Source organism: Staurois parvus, unplaced genomic scaffold (genome assembly GCF_062004578.1).
Source record: "Staurois parvus isolate SC_StPar_1 unplaced genomic scaffold, SC_StPar_1.0 ptg000394l, whole genome shotgun sequence".
Classification (NCBI taxonomy): domain Eukaryota; kingdom Metazoa; phylum Chordata; class Amphibia; order Anura; family Ranidae; genus Staurois; species Staurois parvus.
Window position 1 is genome coordinate 2,928,596 of NW_028318190.1, and position 20,803 is coordinate 2,949,398.

Here is a 20,803-nt window from a genome sequence, read left to right on the forward strand (position 1 = left end):
GGGTAGGGCACCCCCTACCCGGAAATGCAAAATCACATATATATACACATGGTTTTGTGCACCCATGCCACCCAGTAGCAGTACTTCTGCTATAGGGCGGTCAGGAAGCAGTTAAAATTGTATGCTGACTTTCAGTGGATGTTGGTTGCCTGAATCATCTCCCAATTCTTTTTCATTAAGTGGACTCAAGTAACAAGATCTTCCCATTGGTGTCACCCCACCACAGCTTGTATGATCCTAAGCTAGGATGATTAGCTAATGTAAAAGAATCCAGCATCTAAAATCAGACCCCTAGCATTGTTGATGGAACTTATACGTAACTGGAAACTTGGCTGCAGACACATCATTCCAGAGTATCAAAGAGAAACTGACATATGACTCATGCAGTCTGTTGGTGGTCCAACCTGTCACACTAAGGACGCACAATGCCAAATTCAGCATTCCAAGTCTGCACATCACTGATTGAAGCTTGAAGATTGAAGTATTTGATACGTTAAAAAAGGTGTAACCAAAAAAAGATATGATGGATGCTAACTGAACATAATTACACACCTGGTATATTGTTTTCTTCCCCATCTTGGGAAGTGCTCCCATCCTACAAAAGAAAGAAGATCTTAGTAATAATGTGTTTGACACCTAGGTACCTGCTGTACATGTAATACAATATTTGTCATTTAGCGCCAACTATTGCAGTTTTGGCTAAGAGAAAATAATGTACATCCTTACTTTTACTTTTCACATTGTTCATGAAGCTAGCAATTATCAGAAAGTGTATGACAACTAAAGAAGTTCATGAATGAATACGTGATCACTGTGCAGGCTCATAGTAACACCTTTTACAGTTAATGTACTAGGAGAGAATCTGGTTACTGTGGTTTTTATAGTCAAAATTATCTTTATGCATCAGGCCCAATAATAATAATTAACTTTATAAAGGTCAGGAGAGGGCTTTCTTGTGCCCTATTTTCTCATAAATTTTTTATTTTTGGGGGGAGGGCAGGAAAATTTGTTGTATCCTGAGGGATTTCTCTCATTTTCTATCTTTGCACAGATAGAATTCTTTCAATTAACAGCTGCAGCATTGATCACTGTACACTGACAGTGTGTTCAGCCAAAAAAGCTATGTGTGTGTACCCAGATTTAAGTATGGGCAGATGAGGAGGACCCTCAGGCAGCTTGGTGAGCTAGCATTTTAAACTTCAAGGTAAAATCCTTGAGTCATTGTGAAAGCAATTGGGCATCAGTCACTTTAGCACATCTTTGAGAGTTTATTAAGGCACAATAAACTCACAAAAGAGGGTCAGGACTCAGGATACCCCAAAAAGGCTAGCTAAAAACATAGCTTCAGACCTCTGCAGTAGCAAACGTAAATGCATACTATCGACCTTTAAACTAAGACTATCAATTTGTATTGGACTATTAAACACAACTGGGCAGTACAAGTACCTAAAGAGATGAGCAACATAACTTCCTGCAATGCCCATCACCAACAGGTCATACCCAGCTCTCCATGACACTATTCAACAGTGAAATCTCTTCCCAAGATGCTCCATACAGGCAGTCATCTTCCTGCTCCACTCCTGAATGTACCCTCCAGCAGGGTAGCATAAATTCTCTAGGCTGTAGGCTCAAGCCCCTCTTTCAGCAAAGACCGTCCTCAGGCAGCAGGCCTGGGAGGCAAGGATCCTTCTCCAAAGTTACCCCAAAATGTATATCCTTCCTCAACATTAGACAATGTCGATTCTTTTCATTGCAATTAAAAATTTGGACACAATTTTCATTATTCTGAGATTCGGATAACAAATTTCAACAAATCTAAAATAAATTATAACGAAACAATTAATTAATTCACATTCATTAATTTCATTCAAATGACATGATCATAAATGTAACGACATGAATCTGAAATCATTTTGGTCCATTCGTTCTTTCGGACCCACTTCATTTCATTTTGCATTAACATTTTTCATCATTAAAAAAAACACACTACATATAAAATGCAAACATATTGCAATATGCCCCCTTGCATGCTAGTGGTCTTGTGAATGGACTGTTCCTGACGTCATCACGCCCATAGACCAGCTCCGGATGTGAGGACGGCAGGAACAGTCCACCGCTGCACATGGGGGAGCACGGTTTCCCAGAAGACCAGAGGAATGGGTAAGTACAGCTTTTCCCTGAGCCCCTGGACAAAATGAGCACTTAAAAAATAAAGAAAAGAAAATAAAAACATAAGTTTTGACCAGTGCTCTGTTTTAAACTTCAAACACCAATATTTGTAAATACTGTCCCTTTGCATTGACATCAAACATCCAAATACTATGACCACGTCAAATAATATTGTCCATACCAAGAAAGGTTCCACAGTATCCCATACAAGAGTGTATTATTTGCCAAAGAGCTGACCTTCTCCCATGCCGGCACACAAGTGATTTAAATCCTTGACCATCACCAAACAAATATAGCCAAACTAGCCATGCAGCTCGACCCCTTTAATACTGGAGGTCAAACAGGGCTTGCTATCATATGGATAGCTCTTAAGATCCATGGAATGCTCATTCCGGACCCACACGAGTGGCTCACAGGACCTCCCGGGGCAGTTGATCAAAAATAACTGCTCCTGCTCCACAACCCATGCAGCACAGACCATAGGATCAAAAAAGGAAGCACGCTGAACATAGTATAATAGTACTCAGTAACTTTGGTTTATTATCAGCAAATAGCGTGCATACAAATCAGGATCAGCAAGTGTACTCGCATAGAGCAAACAGCATACATACAGATCGGGATTGGTACTTAGCACACATGCACAAAGATGTGATGACATCAGAATATGTGCCCTTCCCGACGTGTTTTGTTTAAAATATCGTTAAAAACGAATCCGACTATACGAAACTAATCTGAATTTCCAAAACGAATCATTCTAACATAATGAATATAATGAGAGGAAATGATTAACTCAACAAATGAATCTGAAACAAAACAAATGTTTTCGTCGTGCACATCTCTGCTCAGCATACACCATTGGCAAAAACCTCCCAGTGATTTGCCAGAGAGAAATAAATATTCATAAGATGTAAACAATTATCTTTAATGTTGGGGAAACCCAAGATATGCAGAAACAATAATAGAGTTCGGGCAGACTATAGCCAAGCTGCCAACACTGAATTTAGAATAGGGACATTCCAGCTTATCAGGATCCCTACATGTTTTAAATATACTGGAAAAATATATCTGAGTCCCGCCAGGGACTCAGATCCTGCAGTGCCAGACGTGCCCCCCTGCTTAAGCCAATACATGTCCTGGCCCGTCTGAAGTTTGTTAGAGAGCATTTGGATGATCCAGAAGAGGATTGGGAGAATGTCATATGGTCAGATGAAACCAAAATAGAACTGTTTGGTAGAAACACAACTCCTCGTGTTTGGAGGAGAGAGAATGCTGAGTTGCATCCAAAGAACACCATACCTACTGTGAAGCATGGGGGTGGCAACATCATGCTCTGGGGCTGTTTCTCCACAAAGGGACCAGGACGACTGATCCATGTACAGGACAGAATGAATGGGGCCATTCAGCAAGGGCATTGAAGATGAAACGTGGCTGGGTCTTCCAACATGACAATGATCCCAAACATACCGCCCGAGCAATGAAGGAGTGGCTTCGTAAGAAGCATTTCAAGGTCCTGGAGTGGCCTAGCCAGTCTCCAGATCTCAACCCCATAGAAAACCTTTGGAGGGAGTTGAAAGTCCGTGTTGCCCAGCGACAGCCCCAAAACATCACTGCTCTAGAGGAGATCTGCATGGAGGAATGGGCCAACATACCAGCAACAGTGTGTGCCAACCTTGTGAAGACTTACAGGAAATGTTTGACCTCTGTCATTGCCAACAAAGGATATATAACAAAGTATTGAGATGAACTTTTGATATTGACCAAATATTTATTTTCCACCATTATTTGCAAATAAATTCTTTCCAAATCAGCCAATGTGATTGTCTGGATTTTTTTCCTCATTTTGTCTCTCATAGTTGAGGTCTACCTATGATGCCAATTACAGGCCTCTCTCATCTTTTTAAGTGGGAGAACTTGCACAATTGGTGGCTGTCTAAATACTTTTTTGCTGCACTGTATATACAGTAAGTATATGTAAATCCAAAACTTAGTTTTTTTCCATTTTGGATAGAGTAGGGAAGGGATATGACCCCTGTTTAGTTTCTTTATGTTGTCTGGGTAATTTCACATTGCTCTGCCACACTTTCATGTGCTTTTTCTGTGTTGTATTGAATTGCATTAAGTTATTATAAGTTGTTATTTTTGTAGTAGCGGTTTGTGGCCACTACATTCCAAAAGACTAGAAAACATCCTCTGTACTGAAATTAGCTGAAGTAAAGTTGCATTGGATTCAACTTCTGTGTCTTATTGAAGAGGTAAGCTGCCTGTGGATGGTGCTAAGTCAGCAGGTGACCATGCTGTCTAGACAGACTGGGTCTAAGAAGGCATATGAATGCATAAAGTGCATTTGTAACAGAACACACAGTATTTGCTTCCCCAGATACACAACAGGAAGTAAGAGCAGGTCTCTTCAAAGGGATATCTATTGTTTCACCAAAAGAAGTTACTCCATTGGAGGATTTCACCTTTACTTATTATTCTGAGCCAATTGAGAAAGTTTGGATTTCCCATCAGTGTCTGTACCTGAGGCAATGGTCAACAGGACTAATAAGAGTTAGTCTCCCCAACAGGGACACAGACAGCACAGAGAGCCTAATAGGCTCAAACCCTTCTATGTGCCATCCAAAACAAAAAAGTTTTACTTTACATACAGTTACCTTGTAAAGTGTACTGTATGTTCTTTGATTTTATATTGTATATAGGCACTGACTGAATACTCAGTCTGATTAGTTTGCTGGTTTACTTTTTGAAAATACAGGAGAAAATAAGACAGTTATATAAAAAGTTTATTATTGAGGGTACCTGCCTTATCTGCATTTACCAGAAATACTAGATTTGTGATGGATAGTTACTAATGGGTGGTGGGGGAATAGTCATTACACAACCAAGTGCACGCATACATACTCACACACCTGTATGTCATCAGACAGTTCTTGTGGTGACAGCTCACTGGGTAGCCTGTTAAAAAAGAAACAGGTAACGTTTGTTATGGCTGAAATGTGTGCCAAGGACTAAAATCATAAAGGACTATAAGGCAGCTATGAAGGCCCAGAATAGAATGGCTACAAAAGGATATCATGATTTCAAGGTTCAGTGTTGGGACCCTTACTTTTTAATATATGTATAAATGATATAGGGTCTGAGATTACAAAATCCCATTTCAGTCTTTGCAGATGACACCAAACTGTGCAGTGGAATAACGTCCTTACAGGATGTCTTCAACTTACAAGCCGACCTCAATGCACTGTTTAATTGGGCAACTATGTGGCAAATGAGGTTTAATGTTGATACATGTAAGGTTATGCACTTGGGGGCTAAGAATATGCATGCATCATACATACTAGGGTGGGGGGGGGGGGGGGTACAACTGGGGGAATCAATGGTGGAGAAGGATCTGGGGTTTCTGGTAGATCACAAGCTTAATAATGGCATGCAATGCCAAGCTGCGGTTTCTAAAGAGAGCAAAATCCTCGCTTGTATTAAAAGAGGTATAGACTCCAGAGAGAGATATCATATTACCCCTGTACAAATCATTAATAAAACCTCATCTGGAATATGCAGTTCAGTTTTGGGCACCAATTCACAAAAAAAACATTGGGGAACTGGAGAAAGTACAGAGAAGGGCAACCAAACTGATAAGAGGCATGTAGGAGATCAGCTATGAGGAAAGATTAGAGGAACTGAATTTATTCTCTCTTGAGAAGAGGAGATTAAGGGGGGATATGATCAACATGTATAAATACATCAGTGGTTCATATAGTGAACTCGGTGTAGAGCTATTCACCCTGAGGTCATCACAGAGAAGAAAGGGGCAGTCTTTACATCTGGAGAAAAAGAAATTTAACCTCCAAACATGGAAAGGTTTCTTCACAGTGAGAGCTGTGAAAACGTGGAATAGACTTCATCAAGAGTTGGTTCTGGCCAGCTCAGTGGATTTCTTTAAAAATGGCCTGGATTCTTTCTTAGATACACAGAATGTAACTGGATACTAACATTTACAAATAAAGTTAATCCAGGGAATATCCGATCGCCTCTCGGATGATCAGGAAGGAGTTTTTTCCCCTTGCAGGAGCAAATTAGTTCATGCTCTGCTGGGATTTTTTGCCTTCCTCTGGATCAACTGTGGGTGTAGGATTATAACTTTTTTTTTTTAATGGTTGAACTGGATGGACTTTTTTCTATTTTCAGCCAGGCTAACTATGTAACTATGATTTTTTTTAGGCAGCCACTACATTTGGTAAAGAACTAAAAGTAAAAAAAAAAACCTCTATCACAAAGCATTATAAAATAAGTGCACTTTGTAGTTTGTTCACTTTTGGTGTTTAGTTTTTGCACACCACGGGCTTAGGAAGAAGAAAAAAAATATCAGTTTACCCTGCAGTTACCCCCATTTGCCCCTGCCATGTTGTATTGTGTGTTCACATTTTACCTGGTCTCAGATTTCTGTATTTCGTCCTCTTCAGATGTTTCACTGTCATAATTCCCATTCATTCCGACATCATCATATCCCCAGTTGTGGTCCCATTCAGCTGTAAATAACAATTGTGCCTATTAACAAAGAACTCTATAGAAGATGTACACACTCCACGTGAAATCATAATCTACCTCTGGTCTTCTTCTTTCTCCTAATTGAAGCTCTCACAATATCAACACCACCAACTTGACCCCAAGGACGTGATGCCCTTACATCACTGAACCAATCTCCTGAAAGACGTTTCAGTGCACAAGGATCTGATACAGATGATCGAAGTTTGCTGTGAATCAGAGGCGTAACCTTCAGTTAATTTTAAGCATCTTTATCAGCACATATAAAAATAATTTTGCTCCAAAAAAGTTTTGACATATTTAACAGATGAGGCTTGCTTATAGAATATGTAAACCCAACATTTCATATTCTTGATATGTGCCTGCTGTACCATATACTTGTATGAAAAAGTATCCTGTTCTCTTTGTTTTGCTTCCTTTGTGTGAAATCACTGGAGTTCCTGACAGTCCTCTTGCTTTTCTATTTCAAAGTGACCACATTAGGCGCAAGAGGACATTGATCCCTGTGTGGTCAATTTTCTGGTTGTGCTGGGATAACAGCTTGCCTGTCACCCAATGATCAAACGTATGCTGACCAGCCCCTCTGCATGGCTAATCACTGGGAAGGTCAGTGTATTGCTCTTTCTCTACTTATTGCTGACACTCCACCCTGCAGTCTCCACCTCCACCTCTACTATTAACAACTAACCACACTAGGCATGAGAATACAGTGGGGTCAGTTTTCTAGCACTTCACAGAACTCAGCCTGCTCTCCTCCAATGATCAGACATGAGCTAACATGCCTCCCTCCCCCCACAGCCATTAACTGGTAAGCAGGGGCGGACTGACCATTTGGAAACTCGGGCACTGCCCGAGGGCCCGGGGTCAGTAGGGGGCCCTGTGAGATGCCCCTGGTACCTTTTTCATAGGCTTTTTTGAGTTTGGGCACGGACACAGGGGCCCCATGATCCCCTATTGCCCGGGGGCCTCACGAGTTGTCAGTCCGCCCCTGCTGGTAAGATCAGTGTCCTGCTGTCTCTTCTCCCCCAGCTCTCTGAGCTCCTGCTGCAAACAAGAACAGAGAGCATGTGATCACTTGTAAAAAAGGAAAACAGAAAGGTATTTATAATATTTTTTATATGTATACGTAAATGTTTTGTATTTGTATTTTATTCTGAATGAGTTTTTTTTACAACTTGAGGGTTCACATATACTTTAACACCTTCCCACCTGGCCTATAGCAGATTGACGGGAGGGCGGGACAATCGCTGTTGTGACTGGGCGTCATATGATGTCCTGTCAAAACTAGCTGTTCACACGGCCGCGGGGCCATGCAGCAGTGTGACCTGTCACTGGCTGTGTCCACGGGACACAGCCAATGACATATCACTACACCAGCCCGTTGCCAGTGTCATGTGACCGCTGTGATCAATCACAGCAGATCACATATCAGTTGTATACAATGGATGGTTCCTGTCATGCTATCCATTGTATACAATTATCTTGTTAGCTGTGACTGGTCAAAACAGTCACATGACACAGACAGGGCCAATCACAGCCTATTTGTATCATGTGATCAGGTTTGCCCAATCACAGCTAATCACAACAAAAGACTGAATGAATCAGTTTCATTCAGTAACAATGATTGCAAATATCAATGAAATACATTGGTATTAGCAATCATAATGTCACTGGGTTTAGTCAACTAAGCAATTAACTCTTTAACCTCCTCGGCGGTATGATTATTTCCGATTTTTGGTGCTGAAAGCGGTACCATTTTTTTGCATGGAAATATGTAGTTTTTTATTGTAGGCTGTAATTTTTAGGAATAACTCACTGAAATCTGTCCGAACAAGAGTCTAGTAAACATTGCGGATATGATAAAACTTGAAACACGAAATCATAAATTATAATTTAATAAATAATCATAAAAAATAATAATATAATAATATATTTAATTCAATAATATAATCAAACCAAAAACACTGAAATTTGAAATACAGAGGCAAATTCGCACATCGCTGAGCAAAGTCGCAAAATCATTTTCAGTGTCTGATGACGAATTTCACCACAAATCATTATCACTCAATTCTGCAAGTGGTTCTGATTTACGATCGCTGTTCTCTAGCTGGTCTAAAACCGATTTTGACATAAAGGAACGCTTTTTGGACGCCATGGACTTTTCTAAGTTTTCAGGCAGAAAGAACAGTCAAAATGCAGGCAGGGCACAGGACAAAGCAGTAGGGACAAAATATATGTGAGATGCATTAAAACAGCAATGTTTTACTATATAATAATAATTTTTTTAAAAATTAAATTTTTTTAAAATTTCAAATTTGCCGCCGGTTCCGGCGCCCCTACGTCCCGACATCACAGGGACCGGAACACGGAAGCCAGATGCCGGCATCGGCTGGAGGAGATGGCCGGGGATGCTGCAGGGGACACATCGTGGGAACGAAGGACAAGGTAAGTGCTGCAGGGACTCCCTGAGCAACGCCGCATGGTAAGCCCGAGTGTAGCTCGGGGTTACCGCTCTTGGTACTCAAATTTTACCCCGAGCTACACTCGGGAATACCGCCAAGGAGTTTAAGCCCCAAACTTCCCCCAAATAGGATTGGCCTATCACCCATTTACAAAATTAGCAATAGCAATTATGACTTCAGAAAACATGCCTGTAACCCACAGTGGGGTTGATTTACTAAAACTGGAGAATGAAAAATCTGGTGCAGCTGTGCATGGTAGCCAATCAGGTACTAACTTCAGCTTGTTCAATTAAATTTTGACAATAAGCCTTGGAAGCTGATTGGTTTCTATACAGAGATACACCAGATTTTGCACTCTCCAGGTTTAGTACCCCATTGTCACCACAGACAGGTATATTCAGAGATTTACACTACAGTAGCGCTTTTCAAGAGACAAGGATTCTTTACATGCTGTGTTAGTGCACTAGAGACACTTTTCAAAATATGGTTCAAAAATTAAAAGCTTAAAAAAAGGTGCAAATAAAATATTTACAGAAAAACATATTACAAAGAAACAAAGACAACAAGGCAACAGCAATACAGAAAGGTTTGAAAAAATTAAAATACTTATCAAGTTTGGGTTCAGCAGGTTCCAAATCAATAAGCACATGGAGGATGGGGAGTCCTGGTGCTTTGGGGGGGGGATGGGGGGTCCTGATGCCGAGTGGGGGGTGATGGGGGGTCTTGATGCAAAGTGGGAGCAGATTAGAGGCACTGCTAGTCAGTGGGGGAGGGGGCACTGGTGCTCAATGGGGGGTCCTGGTGCTTAGTGAGGACAGATTAGGGGCATTGCCAGTCAGTGTGGGAGGGGGCACTGGTGCTCAATACCTAGCTCCTTGATCTATCTGGAATCCTGTAGAAGCATCATCCCTCTCTCACTGTCTGCTTATCTTTCTTCTGGAGGGATGCCGAAGATGCCAGTGTAGTGCTAGCTCAGACAATCACTGCTCCCCCTTGACAACAAAGAGCCAAAAGCAAATGCTGACTTCCTCTACTTACTTCTCTGCCGGGCTTTGACTGATAACTCAACTAATGAAGAGCCCAATATTGGAAGCCAGCAGTGGAAGTCTTCCTTTGCTGCCACTCTTTGTTTTCTTGGCTGAACTGTCAGTGTGCTGGCATTCCCAGCATCCCCCCAGAGGTGCCGACCACAGGACATCTAGTACTGCTATTACTACTCCTGTCAGCAGTGGCAACCCCCTCAATGTGTCGCCTGAGACATATGCTCACCCCCCCCCCCCAGTTTCAGCCATGCACGTGCATTTTACGCACCACAACAACCCAGTACTGTGCTTTGTGGTGCGCTTAAAAAAGTTCACACACCTTTTCGATGCATTTTAATGAGATAAGGGGCCCATTGAGATGAATAGGCTGCTCTAACACAACGCACATTAACTTGCTAAGTACCACATGTCAACACGCTTTGGGGTTGATTTACTAAAAGCAAATATGCTGTGCACTGCAAGTGCGATTGCTCCAGAGCTTAGTAAATGAGGTAAAGCTTCACTTTGCAAAGAATACCCATTCACATGCAAGCAGTGGCAGAACTACCAAGGCCGTAATGGTTGCATTTGCAACAGGGCCCTGGCATTCCGCCAATGTGAGGAGGCCTTAGCGGGGTTGCTGGATGCAGGGCTCTGGACTGAGAACGTCTCTCTCATACAGCCCAGAACCTGTACAGACAGTTCCCCCTGCCTTCTCCCTTGCATGGATGGGAGAGGAGAAAGGGCCAATCTGCTCTTTCTCCTCCCGCCCCTCTCCTCCTATATGTGCACTGGGGAAGTGTGAAGCCTGCCAATGCAAGCTCTGAGCAGTATGAGAGATACTTTCAGTTCAGAGTCCTGTCGAAGAAGCACTGATGAGGAGGCAGTGATAGGCAGCACTGATGGGCAGCACTAATGGGCACTGATAGGCTGCACTGATCGGCACTGTTAGGCAGCATTGGTAAGACTGATAGGTGGCACTGATAGGCATCATTGATAGGCTGCACTGATGGCCATGATGGGCACTAATAGGCAGCACTGAAGAGTATTGATAGGTGGCACTGATAGGCAGCACTGATAGGCTGCACTGAAGGGTACTGATAGGCAGCACTGATGGGCACTGATAGGCGGAATTAATATGCTGCACTGATGAAACTGCACTGATAATCAGGGCACTGATAATCAGTGCCCTGATTATCAGTGTAAACAATGAACTGACAATCTTGCCTGTTAACATCTCTCCTTTCTTCACACAGACACAGCGTGAGAGGAAAGGACTGCCAATAACCGGTAAGTCTGTTTACATGTGATCAGCTGATCACATGGTAAAGGGCCACTGTGAATGGCCCTTTACCGTGATCTGTGATCAGCTGTGTCTGCAGGACACATCAAGGGAGAATGTCACCAGCACACCGAGGATCACCAATATGGGTCCAAAAGTTTTAATCACATAGTTACAGCAAGGCAACATTTCAGAGTCTCGCAGGACCCCTTCATCAGGCATGTGACACTTTCAGGACACATCAGTCATAGAGCATGCCAGGGGTGCGCCTCAGGCGGCAAATGGGAGGCGGGGTTCTGGGAGGATGTCCATTGACTCCCTCCCAGAACTGGAAGTCCGCACTGTAGCCATCCTTTAGCTATAGTACAGGTGGAAAGAAGTTAAATCAGGGTTCCAAGAGCACCCCTTACATCAGAGTTCCCCTTTACATTACAAAGTCCACAGAGATCCCCTTTACAGTGTAAGTGGAAATTCTGCAGACTCTGTAAGGGAGAACTCTGCAGACTCTGATGTAAGGGAAAGCTCTGCGGACTCTGATGTTAGGGGGGCTCTGTGGTCTCTGATGTAAGGGGGCTCTGCAGACTCTGATTTAAGAGAGAACTCTGCAGACTCTGATGTAAGGTGGGCTCTGGGAACCCTGATTGAAGGAGAATGCCGGGAACTCTGATGTAAGTGGGAGCCCTGGTTGCCAGAGTCTTCAGCGTTTCCCCTTACATCAGAGTTCCCTCCATATATCAGAGTTCTCAGTGTTCTCTTTAAGTTAGAGCCCCCCAGAGTTCTCCCTTATATCACAGTCTGCAGAGTCCCTCCTTACAATGTAAGAGAACTCTGCGAGTTCAGATGTAAAGGGGAACTGTGTGGATTCAGATGTAAAGGGGAAACTCTACGGACTCTGATGTAAGGGGGGGCTCTTGTGATTAAATTCTTATGATCAGAAATGTTATTTAATCACAAAATATATGTATAGTGCATACTGCAAAAAAAACATTGCTGTGCGCCAGGTTTGGCTTGAAGAAAAGGTGGCAACCCTACTGAAGACAATAGGAAGGGGGCCCGCTTCAGAACATGTGAAAGGGCCTTGCCACGGGATCATAATAAAGGGCCTCATGATGGGAGTAAAGCCCCCCAGGCTCAGATGGAAGGGGGGGTCAGGGGGGCCCTTCATGGTTTCTTGCACTGAGGCCCTGAAGATTCTAGTTATGTCTCTGCATGCAAGGGGCCATTTTTGCTTGCACGTGATTGGATGATAGAAATCAGCAGAGCTTCCCCTCACTTCAGAGCTTCCCCTCAGATCTAGAGCAACTGTACTTGCAGTGCACAGTATATTTGCATTTAGTAAATCAGCCCCCTTGTGTTATCCCAGCGTAAGACCTGGTTTGCATGCTTTTATCATATTACCACCACAAATGACCTTGTGTGCTCTATTGCTGGACTTTCTGAGGAATATACCACTTGTAAGTTACCATTGGTGATTTCTTTTAGACATTACTGGCTTTAGTATTGAGCCAGTGCTAACAGCAATGATCACCTGCAATTTGCTGTAGCCTATAGACACCACATTACAGTTAAAAGTGAAAATGTTTGTTGGTTGGTTACTATGGGTTTCAGCATTTTAACTTAGATATTTAGAACTTATACTTACTCTTTCTCTGTGTACAAAGCTCAAACTTTCCTGAATGTCCACCTCTGATTCCAAATATATGTAGCACTACTCCCGAAGGAGCCGCTTGTATGTTTTCTACAGGCTCCCCTTGCTTTGCGTTGCAGCCACACACATTGTATTTCTGCAGCCAAATACACTCATACACACTTCCGCTCATTGTCTTCATTGACTAGTCTAGGGGATGTTTGTTTTTGGAGTTTTATTGCAGAACTAAGGATAGGGATGGGAAATTGTAGTAGGATACTCCAAAAATCAGAACTGTTCACACTGAGGACATCTAGCTGATCTCTAGTTGAACACTTGTGAAGTCTTGGCTGACAGTAGCTAGCAGACTTCTCTTGTAACATATAGAAGCAAGTAGTTTTAGGAGTGAGCAAAGTCCCTTTGGCAGTAGCGACACTTGGACAAGCCCTTCAGAACACTAGCCAGTGTTCCCTTTCTTTTTTAGACCCATGCTGGTTATCAAGCACCAGAGTGATAGCAAGCACACTCACAAATCCAAGGACAGAATGTTTGCCTCTTTCCATTCTTTCAAGTGAGTCTCTTCAGTGATCCCTGACAGATCTGTGGTAGACAGCTCCCCTCAGTCAGCTTTCTGAAGAACCAGGGTCACTCTCTCTAAATGCAGGACCTCAGGTTGACCCACCTGAGGCCACATGGCAACAAGTGCCAGGCGAGGCAACCTGCCTCCAGCCTGGCTGGTGCAATCCACTCCTGGGAAAGCTGGTGCAATCCACTCCTGAACCCATGTGCTCCCAGAATATAAATACCACTCCCAACATTCAGTGGGGCAATCCTCTCATGCAATTGGCCAGCGCTGTCTCCCTATTCATGCGGTGCATTTGCCTAGCCCCTTTCCATGTTCTGGAAGGCTCTCATAGCTTCCTGAAGGCAGGCAGAACTCAGATAAAGTCCAACAGCACCAGAGCTGCATGAGCAGACCTAACTCATCAATCACAGCAATCTGTTAAGCAGAATACCACACTGAATTTACCTGACATCCTCTCTGGTAAGCAGAGGAACACAGCAGTGTTTGACCTAACTATACATATCCTAGCACCTGACTAGGTGCTACACTTACAAACATATTTCTCTGAACATACTTCTTGCTCATCAAGGTTCCCTTTATTGTACAAGATTGGAAAAAATTTTAAATTGGTGTTGAGCATATTTTCAAATCACTAGACGTTAGTGAACACCTATATTCATTCCCATATGGAAGAAAAATATATTTGAAATGTTGAAATGCATTTTTAATACAAAATATATGAAAAATATTTGTAAAAATACATTTCAAATATACTGTATGTCTTTAATATAGCATATAATAAAGTATATATAGTATATAATATATATACATTTCAATATATATATATTGCATGTTGAAATGCGTCTTTTATATATTGCAAAATATCTGAAAAATATTTAAAAAAATGTATTTTTTTTAAATATATTCTTCAGATTTTTTTTAACATATATAAAAGTCATTTTAACATATATTTTAACATATATTTGTAAATCCATTCCAAAAATGCAGATTTCTATTTTTAAAGACATACAGTATATTTGAAATGTATTTTTAAAAATATTTTTCATATATTTTGTAATAAAAACGCATTTCAACATGCAGTATATATATATATATATATATATATATATATATATATATATATATATATATATATTGAAATATATTGAATATGGCCAAAGTTGTAGCATTTCAAATAATGTCAATAGAATATTTTTAAAATATATTTCAAATATATTTTTCTTCCATGTGGGTTTGCTCATATCATAGTCACTAATTCGTACACTAAACTTCCTTGTGTTACCTAATCCTACTGTTTATGCTAATATGTGACTAACAAGCCGATTAAACCTGTGAATGTGTTTTCAGCATTATGATTGTCAAAATATTGTTTATTTTTTTATGGCAAAATCAACATTTCCCTGGTGAGACCACTACTAGTACTTACTCACTTTCAACCAGAGGCCAGTATTAGATAAAGTTCTTGATTTACTTAGCAGACTGGATGTATAATGTATGGCAGCCTTTCTCAATCTTTTTATCCCAGAAGAACCCTTGAAATAATTTTCAAGTGTCAGGAACCCTTGTTCAAATGAATTAATTTGGGGTCAGTGGGAGCGGTGACTCTTACAATTAGTGGTCAATGGAAAGAATGCCCCCATTAAAGTAGTGGTCAAAATTCCACCCTACAGAAAACTAAAGAAATCTACCAAATGGCATTCGACCTGGAATTTTGCAAGCACCATCATATCAAAGGTCAATCAGCCACAGATCAAGGAACCCCTATCAACCTCTGGGGAAACCCTGGTTAAGAATGGCTGATCTATGGTCTCTAGGCGTTTATGCGCGTTTGCATTTAGAAGCGTTTTTTAAATATAACATCAGGAGACCTTCTAAAATGCCCAGAATGCACTGAAAAACAGTAAAAAAATAACTATTTCAGACATTTTGAGAGAAATAGAAATAGCAGAAGCAGAGAGAGCAGCATGTGTTGAGATGACCTGTCTTTTCTGGATGTATTCACTATGGATCCCATCATGAGCATAATGCAGCACGTTCTACCATTTTTTCCTTCATCCAAAACCTGGAACTGACTTTGCATGCATTTCTGATGATGAAAAAAGGCTCTGGACAGCATTAGGATATGGAACAGTTAAGAAACGCTACTAAACGCAAACGCTTAAAAATGCGGTTAGCCGCATTTACACGCGTTTGGCGTTTGAAACGCTGATAAAATCTACTCCTGAACGCAAGTTCGGTGCATTCAAAAAAACGACTGTAAACTCAACTGCTCAACTGTAAATGACATAGTGTACATGGACACATAGGAAAACATTAGGGAGAGGCTGCTGAACAAAATGCAGAAAAGCTCCTAAACGGGAGTTTATCAGCTGCAGTGTACATGAGCCCTAAGTGTAAAGGGCACTACATTTCTGGTGAGATAAGCAGGTGTTGTCTGTACTTGCTAAATGTTTCCTTAAAAAAGTGAAAACTAGTGCAGCCAACACATCTACGGACTGGTAAACTGCAACATTTTTGTTTTTGGGTTTAAATACACTTCAAAGTGGACCTCTGAGCAACTTTACAAGTCTGCAAAAAAATCCTGATGTGTCACAATACTAAAAAATATATTTCAAAAAGCTAAATAATATAAGTGGTGAAGCACTCAACTTAAATAATCAAAACTAGTGCAATATCCCCATATATAAATAATAAATGTCGTTCTATATGAATCGCTCTGTGCCTGAGTCCATTGTGTGAGGGGTATTGGATATTACTCACTGCCTGGAGGAGGATCTTGGTCGGTGGTGGCAGTGGAGGAGAATTTTATCTGGCAAAGTTCGGTGTATGAGGGGAGTAATTGGAGTGGTACTTACTGCCTGGAGGAGGATCATGGTCGGTGGAGGCAGTGGAGGAGATTAACATCTAACAGAGAGATATATATATAAAAAGCTCTGTGACCCGCAAGGGTCGAATGTGGAAGGTGAGGGGGCATTTCTGCTATTGAGGGGAGTCACGTCAAGATTTTCACGAAGAGCACTATTGCAGCATGGAGTGACATTATTTGAACACTTTGCCATTATTTTGCACAGTGTGGCATCACCATTTATTTTAATAATCATTGTATTTCACCTTTTGCACAGTTTAAGAGTTATTAGTTTTCACTATATCACCAGGGATATATATTCTTTATCTATATGAAGATATTGCACTAGTTTTTTATGTATTATTTATTAGTATTATTTGTATAACCTAAGAGGTATTATTTGTGTATTGTTATATCACTAGGGATTTATTATTTATATATGGGGATATTGCACTAGTTTTGATTATTTAAGTTGAGCGCTTCACCACTTATATTATTTGGTTTCACATATCTTGCGGTATAGAGAATAGGTGATAGCAGCTGACTCACTAGGTTCTGTGGAGCGCAGGGGGATTTTTGTATTTTAGTAGTGTATTATATTTCAAAAAGCTGCCCACTTTATAATTAAAAAAAGTCACTAAGATTCAAAAAAAGTGACTGGACCTAGGCTGAAAAGAGGAATGGGGAGACATTCAGACAGAAGGAAGCATTTTTAAGTCTTCTCCCTCTAGTATTCACTCTTTATGTTACAATGTAACTTTGCAGTCACAAGGTGAATAGGCCGCATCAGGCAACCGATCTTCAGTATCTCAGGAAGTAGATAATGATATCTATAAACATGGTGCTGACTTTCCTGAAAGATATATTATGATCTCTTAGAGGGGTCATAAATACAGTAACTGTTACAGTTAAATATTACTAAACATGAAAAAATAAATCAGATGCTAGGTCCTAGGATTTTCTATCCTCCAAAAACACTCTAGCGCTCAATCTGGGGAACTCGCCTGCGGTGTTCTAATTTATAATGCTGCTCCAGGTGCAGCCCTCCACAGATTGGGGAATCTTTAAAAAAACTGCAAAAGAACACACAGGATGGCGCAATCTCCTTGTGCATTACCATAAACAAATTTATTAAATCCTCCAAGTAAAATGGATACTCACAAGCATGTAAAAACATCAGGCATGTAACATAAATTATTCAGCTGTGGATGGTGGAACACATTCTTGGACCATGTGGTTGGAAGGCTGAGGTGTTTCAGGGGTCTGACCCCCTTTTTCAGAGCTCAGGAAAGGACCGGACCCCAGATATGCGTCTTCCAACCACATTGTCCAAGGATGGGTTCCACCGCCCACGGCTAAATCATTTGCTTGTGAGTATCCATTTTACTTGGTGGATTTTAAAAAATTGTTTACATGATTGACCAAGGAGATTGTGCTCTTCTGTGTGTTCTTTTGCAGTCTCCTTGGATTTTCTATGTGTGCAAGCTATCATTAGGACATTATGCATTCTGTGTGGACATGGTGTCACCAGCACGGCTTTAAAATATTCATACTGATATCTTTTTATATAATAGCTAATTAGATGGCTGTGCCTTTACCCTTTTATCCAAACTAAAAAAAAAAGCAATCTAAATACAGTTCTCTGGTGGTTTTTATCTAGTAAAATTGGCAGTGTTCCTAAGGCTGCTCAAAGAGTAATCTTTTAAGAGAAGGAATCAATAGCTCAGCAATATAATTGATTGTGGGGTAGTTTCTCTATGTTCCTCAGTTATCTGAATATTGTATGAGAATATAAAATTGTACAAGTGAAAACCCAGCCAAAAAGCTAATTACATGGTCAAAGTACATACATAGAAATAGATATAGATAGACAGACAGATAGATAGATAGATAGATAGATAGATAGATAAATTCTGGTGCTGAAACCGAAACTGAAAATTCAAAATGCACTTGGCCGAAAAACCGAAACCGAAATGCACAGTTTTAAAAAATTAATATATATTTTTTGGAAAAAAGTACACTGATTAAAAAAATTTCTATTTACAATGAGTAAATAGATACCCAATATGTCATGCTTTAAAATTGCACACGCTCTTGGAATGGCGTTAAACTGCGGTACTTAAAAATCTCCATGGGTGACGCTTTACAAATGTCTACAGGTTAGCAGTGTAAAGTTACAGAGGAGGTCTAGTCTGAGAATTATTGCTCTTGCTCTCACATTCGTGGTGATACCTTACATGTGTGGTTTGAACACCATTTACATATGTGGGCATGGCCTACGTATGCATTCACCACTACGTGCGAGCACGGGGGAACGGGGGGCACTTTAAACTTTTTTTTTTACATTTATTTAAATGGGTTTTTTGTTTTTCTTGTCTTGCACTATCCCTTTAAAAATGTAATCACTTTTATCCTTATCACAAGAAATGCATGCATCCCTTGTGATAGAAATAAGTAGTGATAGGTCCTCTTTATGGAGAGATATGGGGTCAATAAGACCCCATATCTCTCCTCTGCAATGTAAAGCATTGGATCAAAACAAACATTGATCTAGTGCTTTACAAAAAAAAATGGCCGAAACAGGAAGTGACATTGCTCCTGTCCTCCAAGGGCATAGAGATGAGTGGCGGCCATCTTTCCTTTGCTCATCTCTATGCCCAGCGTCGGGATTGATGGTTTCTCAGGTAAGGCTGAGGACTACTGAGCGGCAGCTGGTGGCGGTAGCTCCGGGTCGGCGGCGGCGACAATGAGGGGCAGGGTTTTTTCGGCACCTTTATCGGTGCTTTTTTCAGATCGTCCAATGGCCAAAAGGGGTGTTTTCAGCCAAAACGGTGCATCCCTACTAGATAGATAGATAGATAGATAGATAAAGTAGACTGACCCGTACCAAGTGTCTAAAAAATTATAGATCAGCAGCATTGTACATGTTATAGCACAGCCCTCTATATTTACGTGTTGATGGCTGCACAAAACAGTAAGGCCTCATTCACATAGGATTTAAATGCCAGTTGCATTAAGAATCCAATGTATTCTTGTGGCTTGATTTCCGATATTCGGATATAATGATACATGGAGGAATTATCTGAAGTTAGGGACAGATGACTGCCCCTGGATGCAAGCTATCTGGCCGCTGTCAACCTGTAATTGCTTTGTGCAGGCAACTATCTGCATATGCTAGAGGACTAAGTGTGTTAAACATTGGCAAAATGCTAACTTTTTTTTAATTTGATTTTTATTCTCCTTAAAGTGGACCTGAACCAAAACAATAAAGGTTTGCTGTGCTATTGGGAAAATTTGGATTTACCCTGAAAGATTTACCTTCTGCTTGGAATTCCTTCTGACAAATAGCAGTGGACCTCTTGAAATGTGCGGGTGCCTAGGCACTCCTTTGCCTACAGCCTCGCATCGGTAAATCTATAGTCTGAAATCTAAGGCACTGCCGCCTCTGACTGCTAGTCTCAGGAGAATTGGAGTGAAATTTGATGATGTTACTGCTGTTCTGCTCAACGTTCTAGCTGGAGGCCTCCATCTAGATTACTGCTGTCACACAAAGACACAGTGGAGAACAAGAGAGGATAAGTCAGTAATAAGGAAAGTTCAGCTGCAGGAAGGCCACAGACAATAACAGTGATACGTTCTTTACCCTGTGCCTGCTTTTTTTGGCACAGCTTCCAGAGTTTAGTTCCTCTTTAACCCCTAGACGCAGAGCGCACACAAATATGCGGCCTCTCAGCATCTGTGCCTTGATGCCGAGTGGCCGCATTTTTGCGTACCATTTGAAAATATATATGTGCTGAGAGCGCACGCCCTGTGCGCTCCCAGCACATATTTCCATGACTAACGGGAAGGTCCCGATCTCCCCTTGCGATTGGGACCTTTTCCATTATGTGACCGCCGTGACATGACCCCACCCCGCCTCCCGGCTTCTGAAATCTCTTAAAGGGCCGGGAGGCGCCGGTGCAAAGGGGTTAAAAAAGCCTACAGAACAAAATGTTAGAAGATAATGCAACTGAGAGGTCTGAGTTCACATTATACTATGCAACTCTGAGGTCTGTGTTGACATATCATATCATATCACATATCATACAAAGCCAGGGCATCCTGGAAAACCTATTTTTCTTTTTTTGTTTTTTTTTGCTGTAATCACTAATACAAAAACACGCAACAAATCCAGGGAGTACATAAAAATGACACATTTGAAGATAGTAAACATGATGAAGGTCTCAATATTCATGTACTGTGGTTGAATTATTAAAAAAAACAATGGG

General features: G+C 41.1%; 1 protein-coding gene across 3 annotated transcripts in view; it reads right to left on the reverse strand.

Annotated features, from left to right (window-relative positions):
* The window catches only part of SYTL1 (synaptotagmin like 1), an 81,210-nt gene that overhangs the window by 25,169 nt on the left and 35,238 nt on the right, over positions 1-20,803 (reverse strand). For 2 of the 3 annotated variants that reach the window (XM_089686241.1, XM_089686243.1), the window contains exons 3-6: positions 6,772-6,920; positions 6,596-6,695; positions 5,079-5,124; positions 553-595 (exon numbers count right to left, since the gene is read on the reverse strand). In XM_089686241.1, the coding sequence (XP_089542367.1) occupies positions 553-595; positions 5,079-5,124; positions 6,596-6,695; positions 6,772-6,920 (338 nt within the window). The remainder of the gene's footprint in view (positions 1-552; positions 596-5,078; positions 5,125-6,595; positions 6,696-6,771; positions 6,921-20,803) is intronic. The other variant, XM_089686244.1, reaches the window with a different exon arrangement.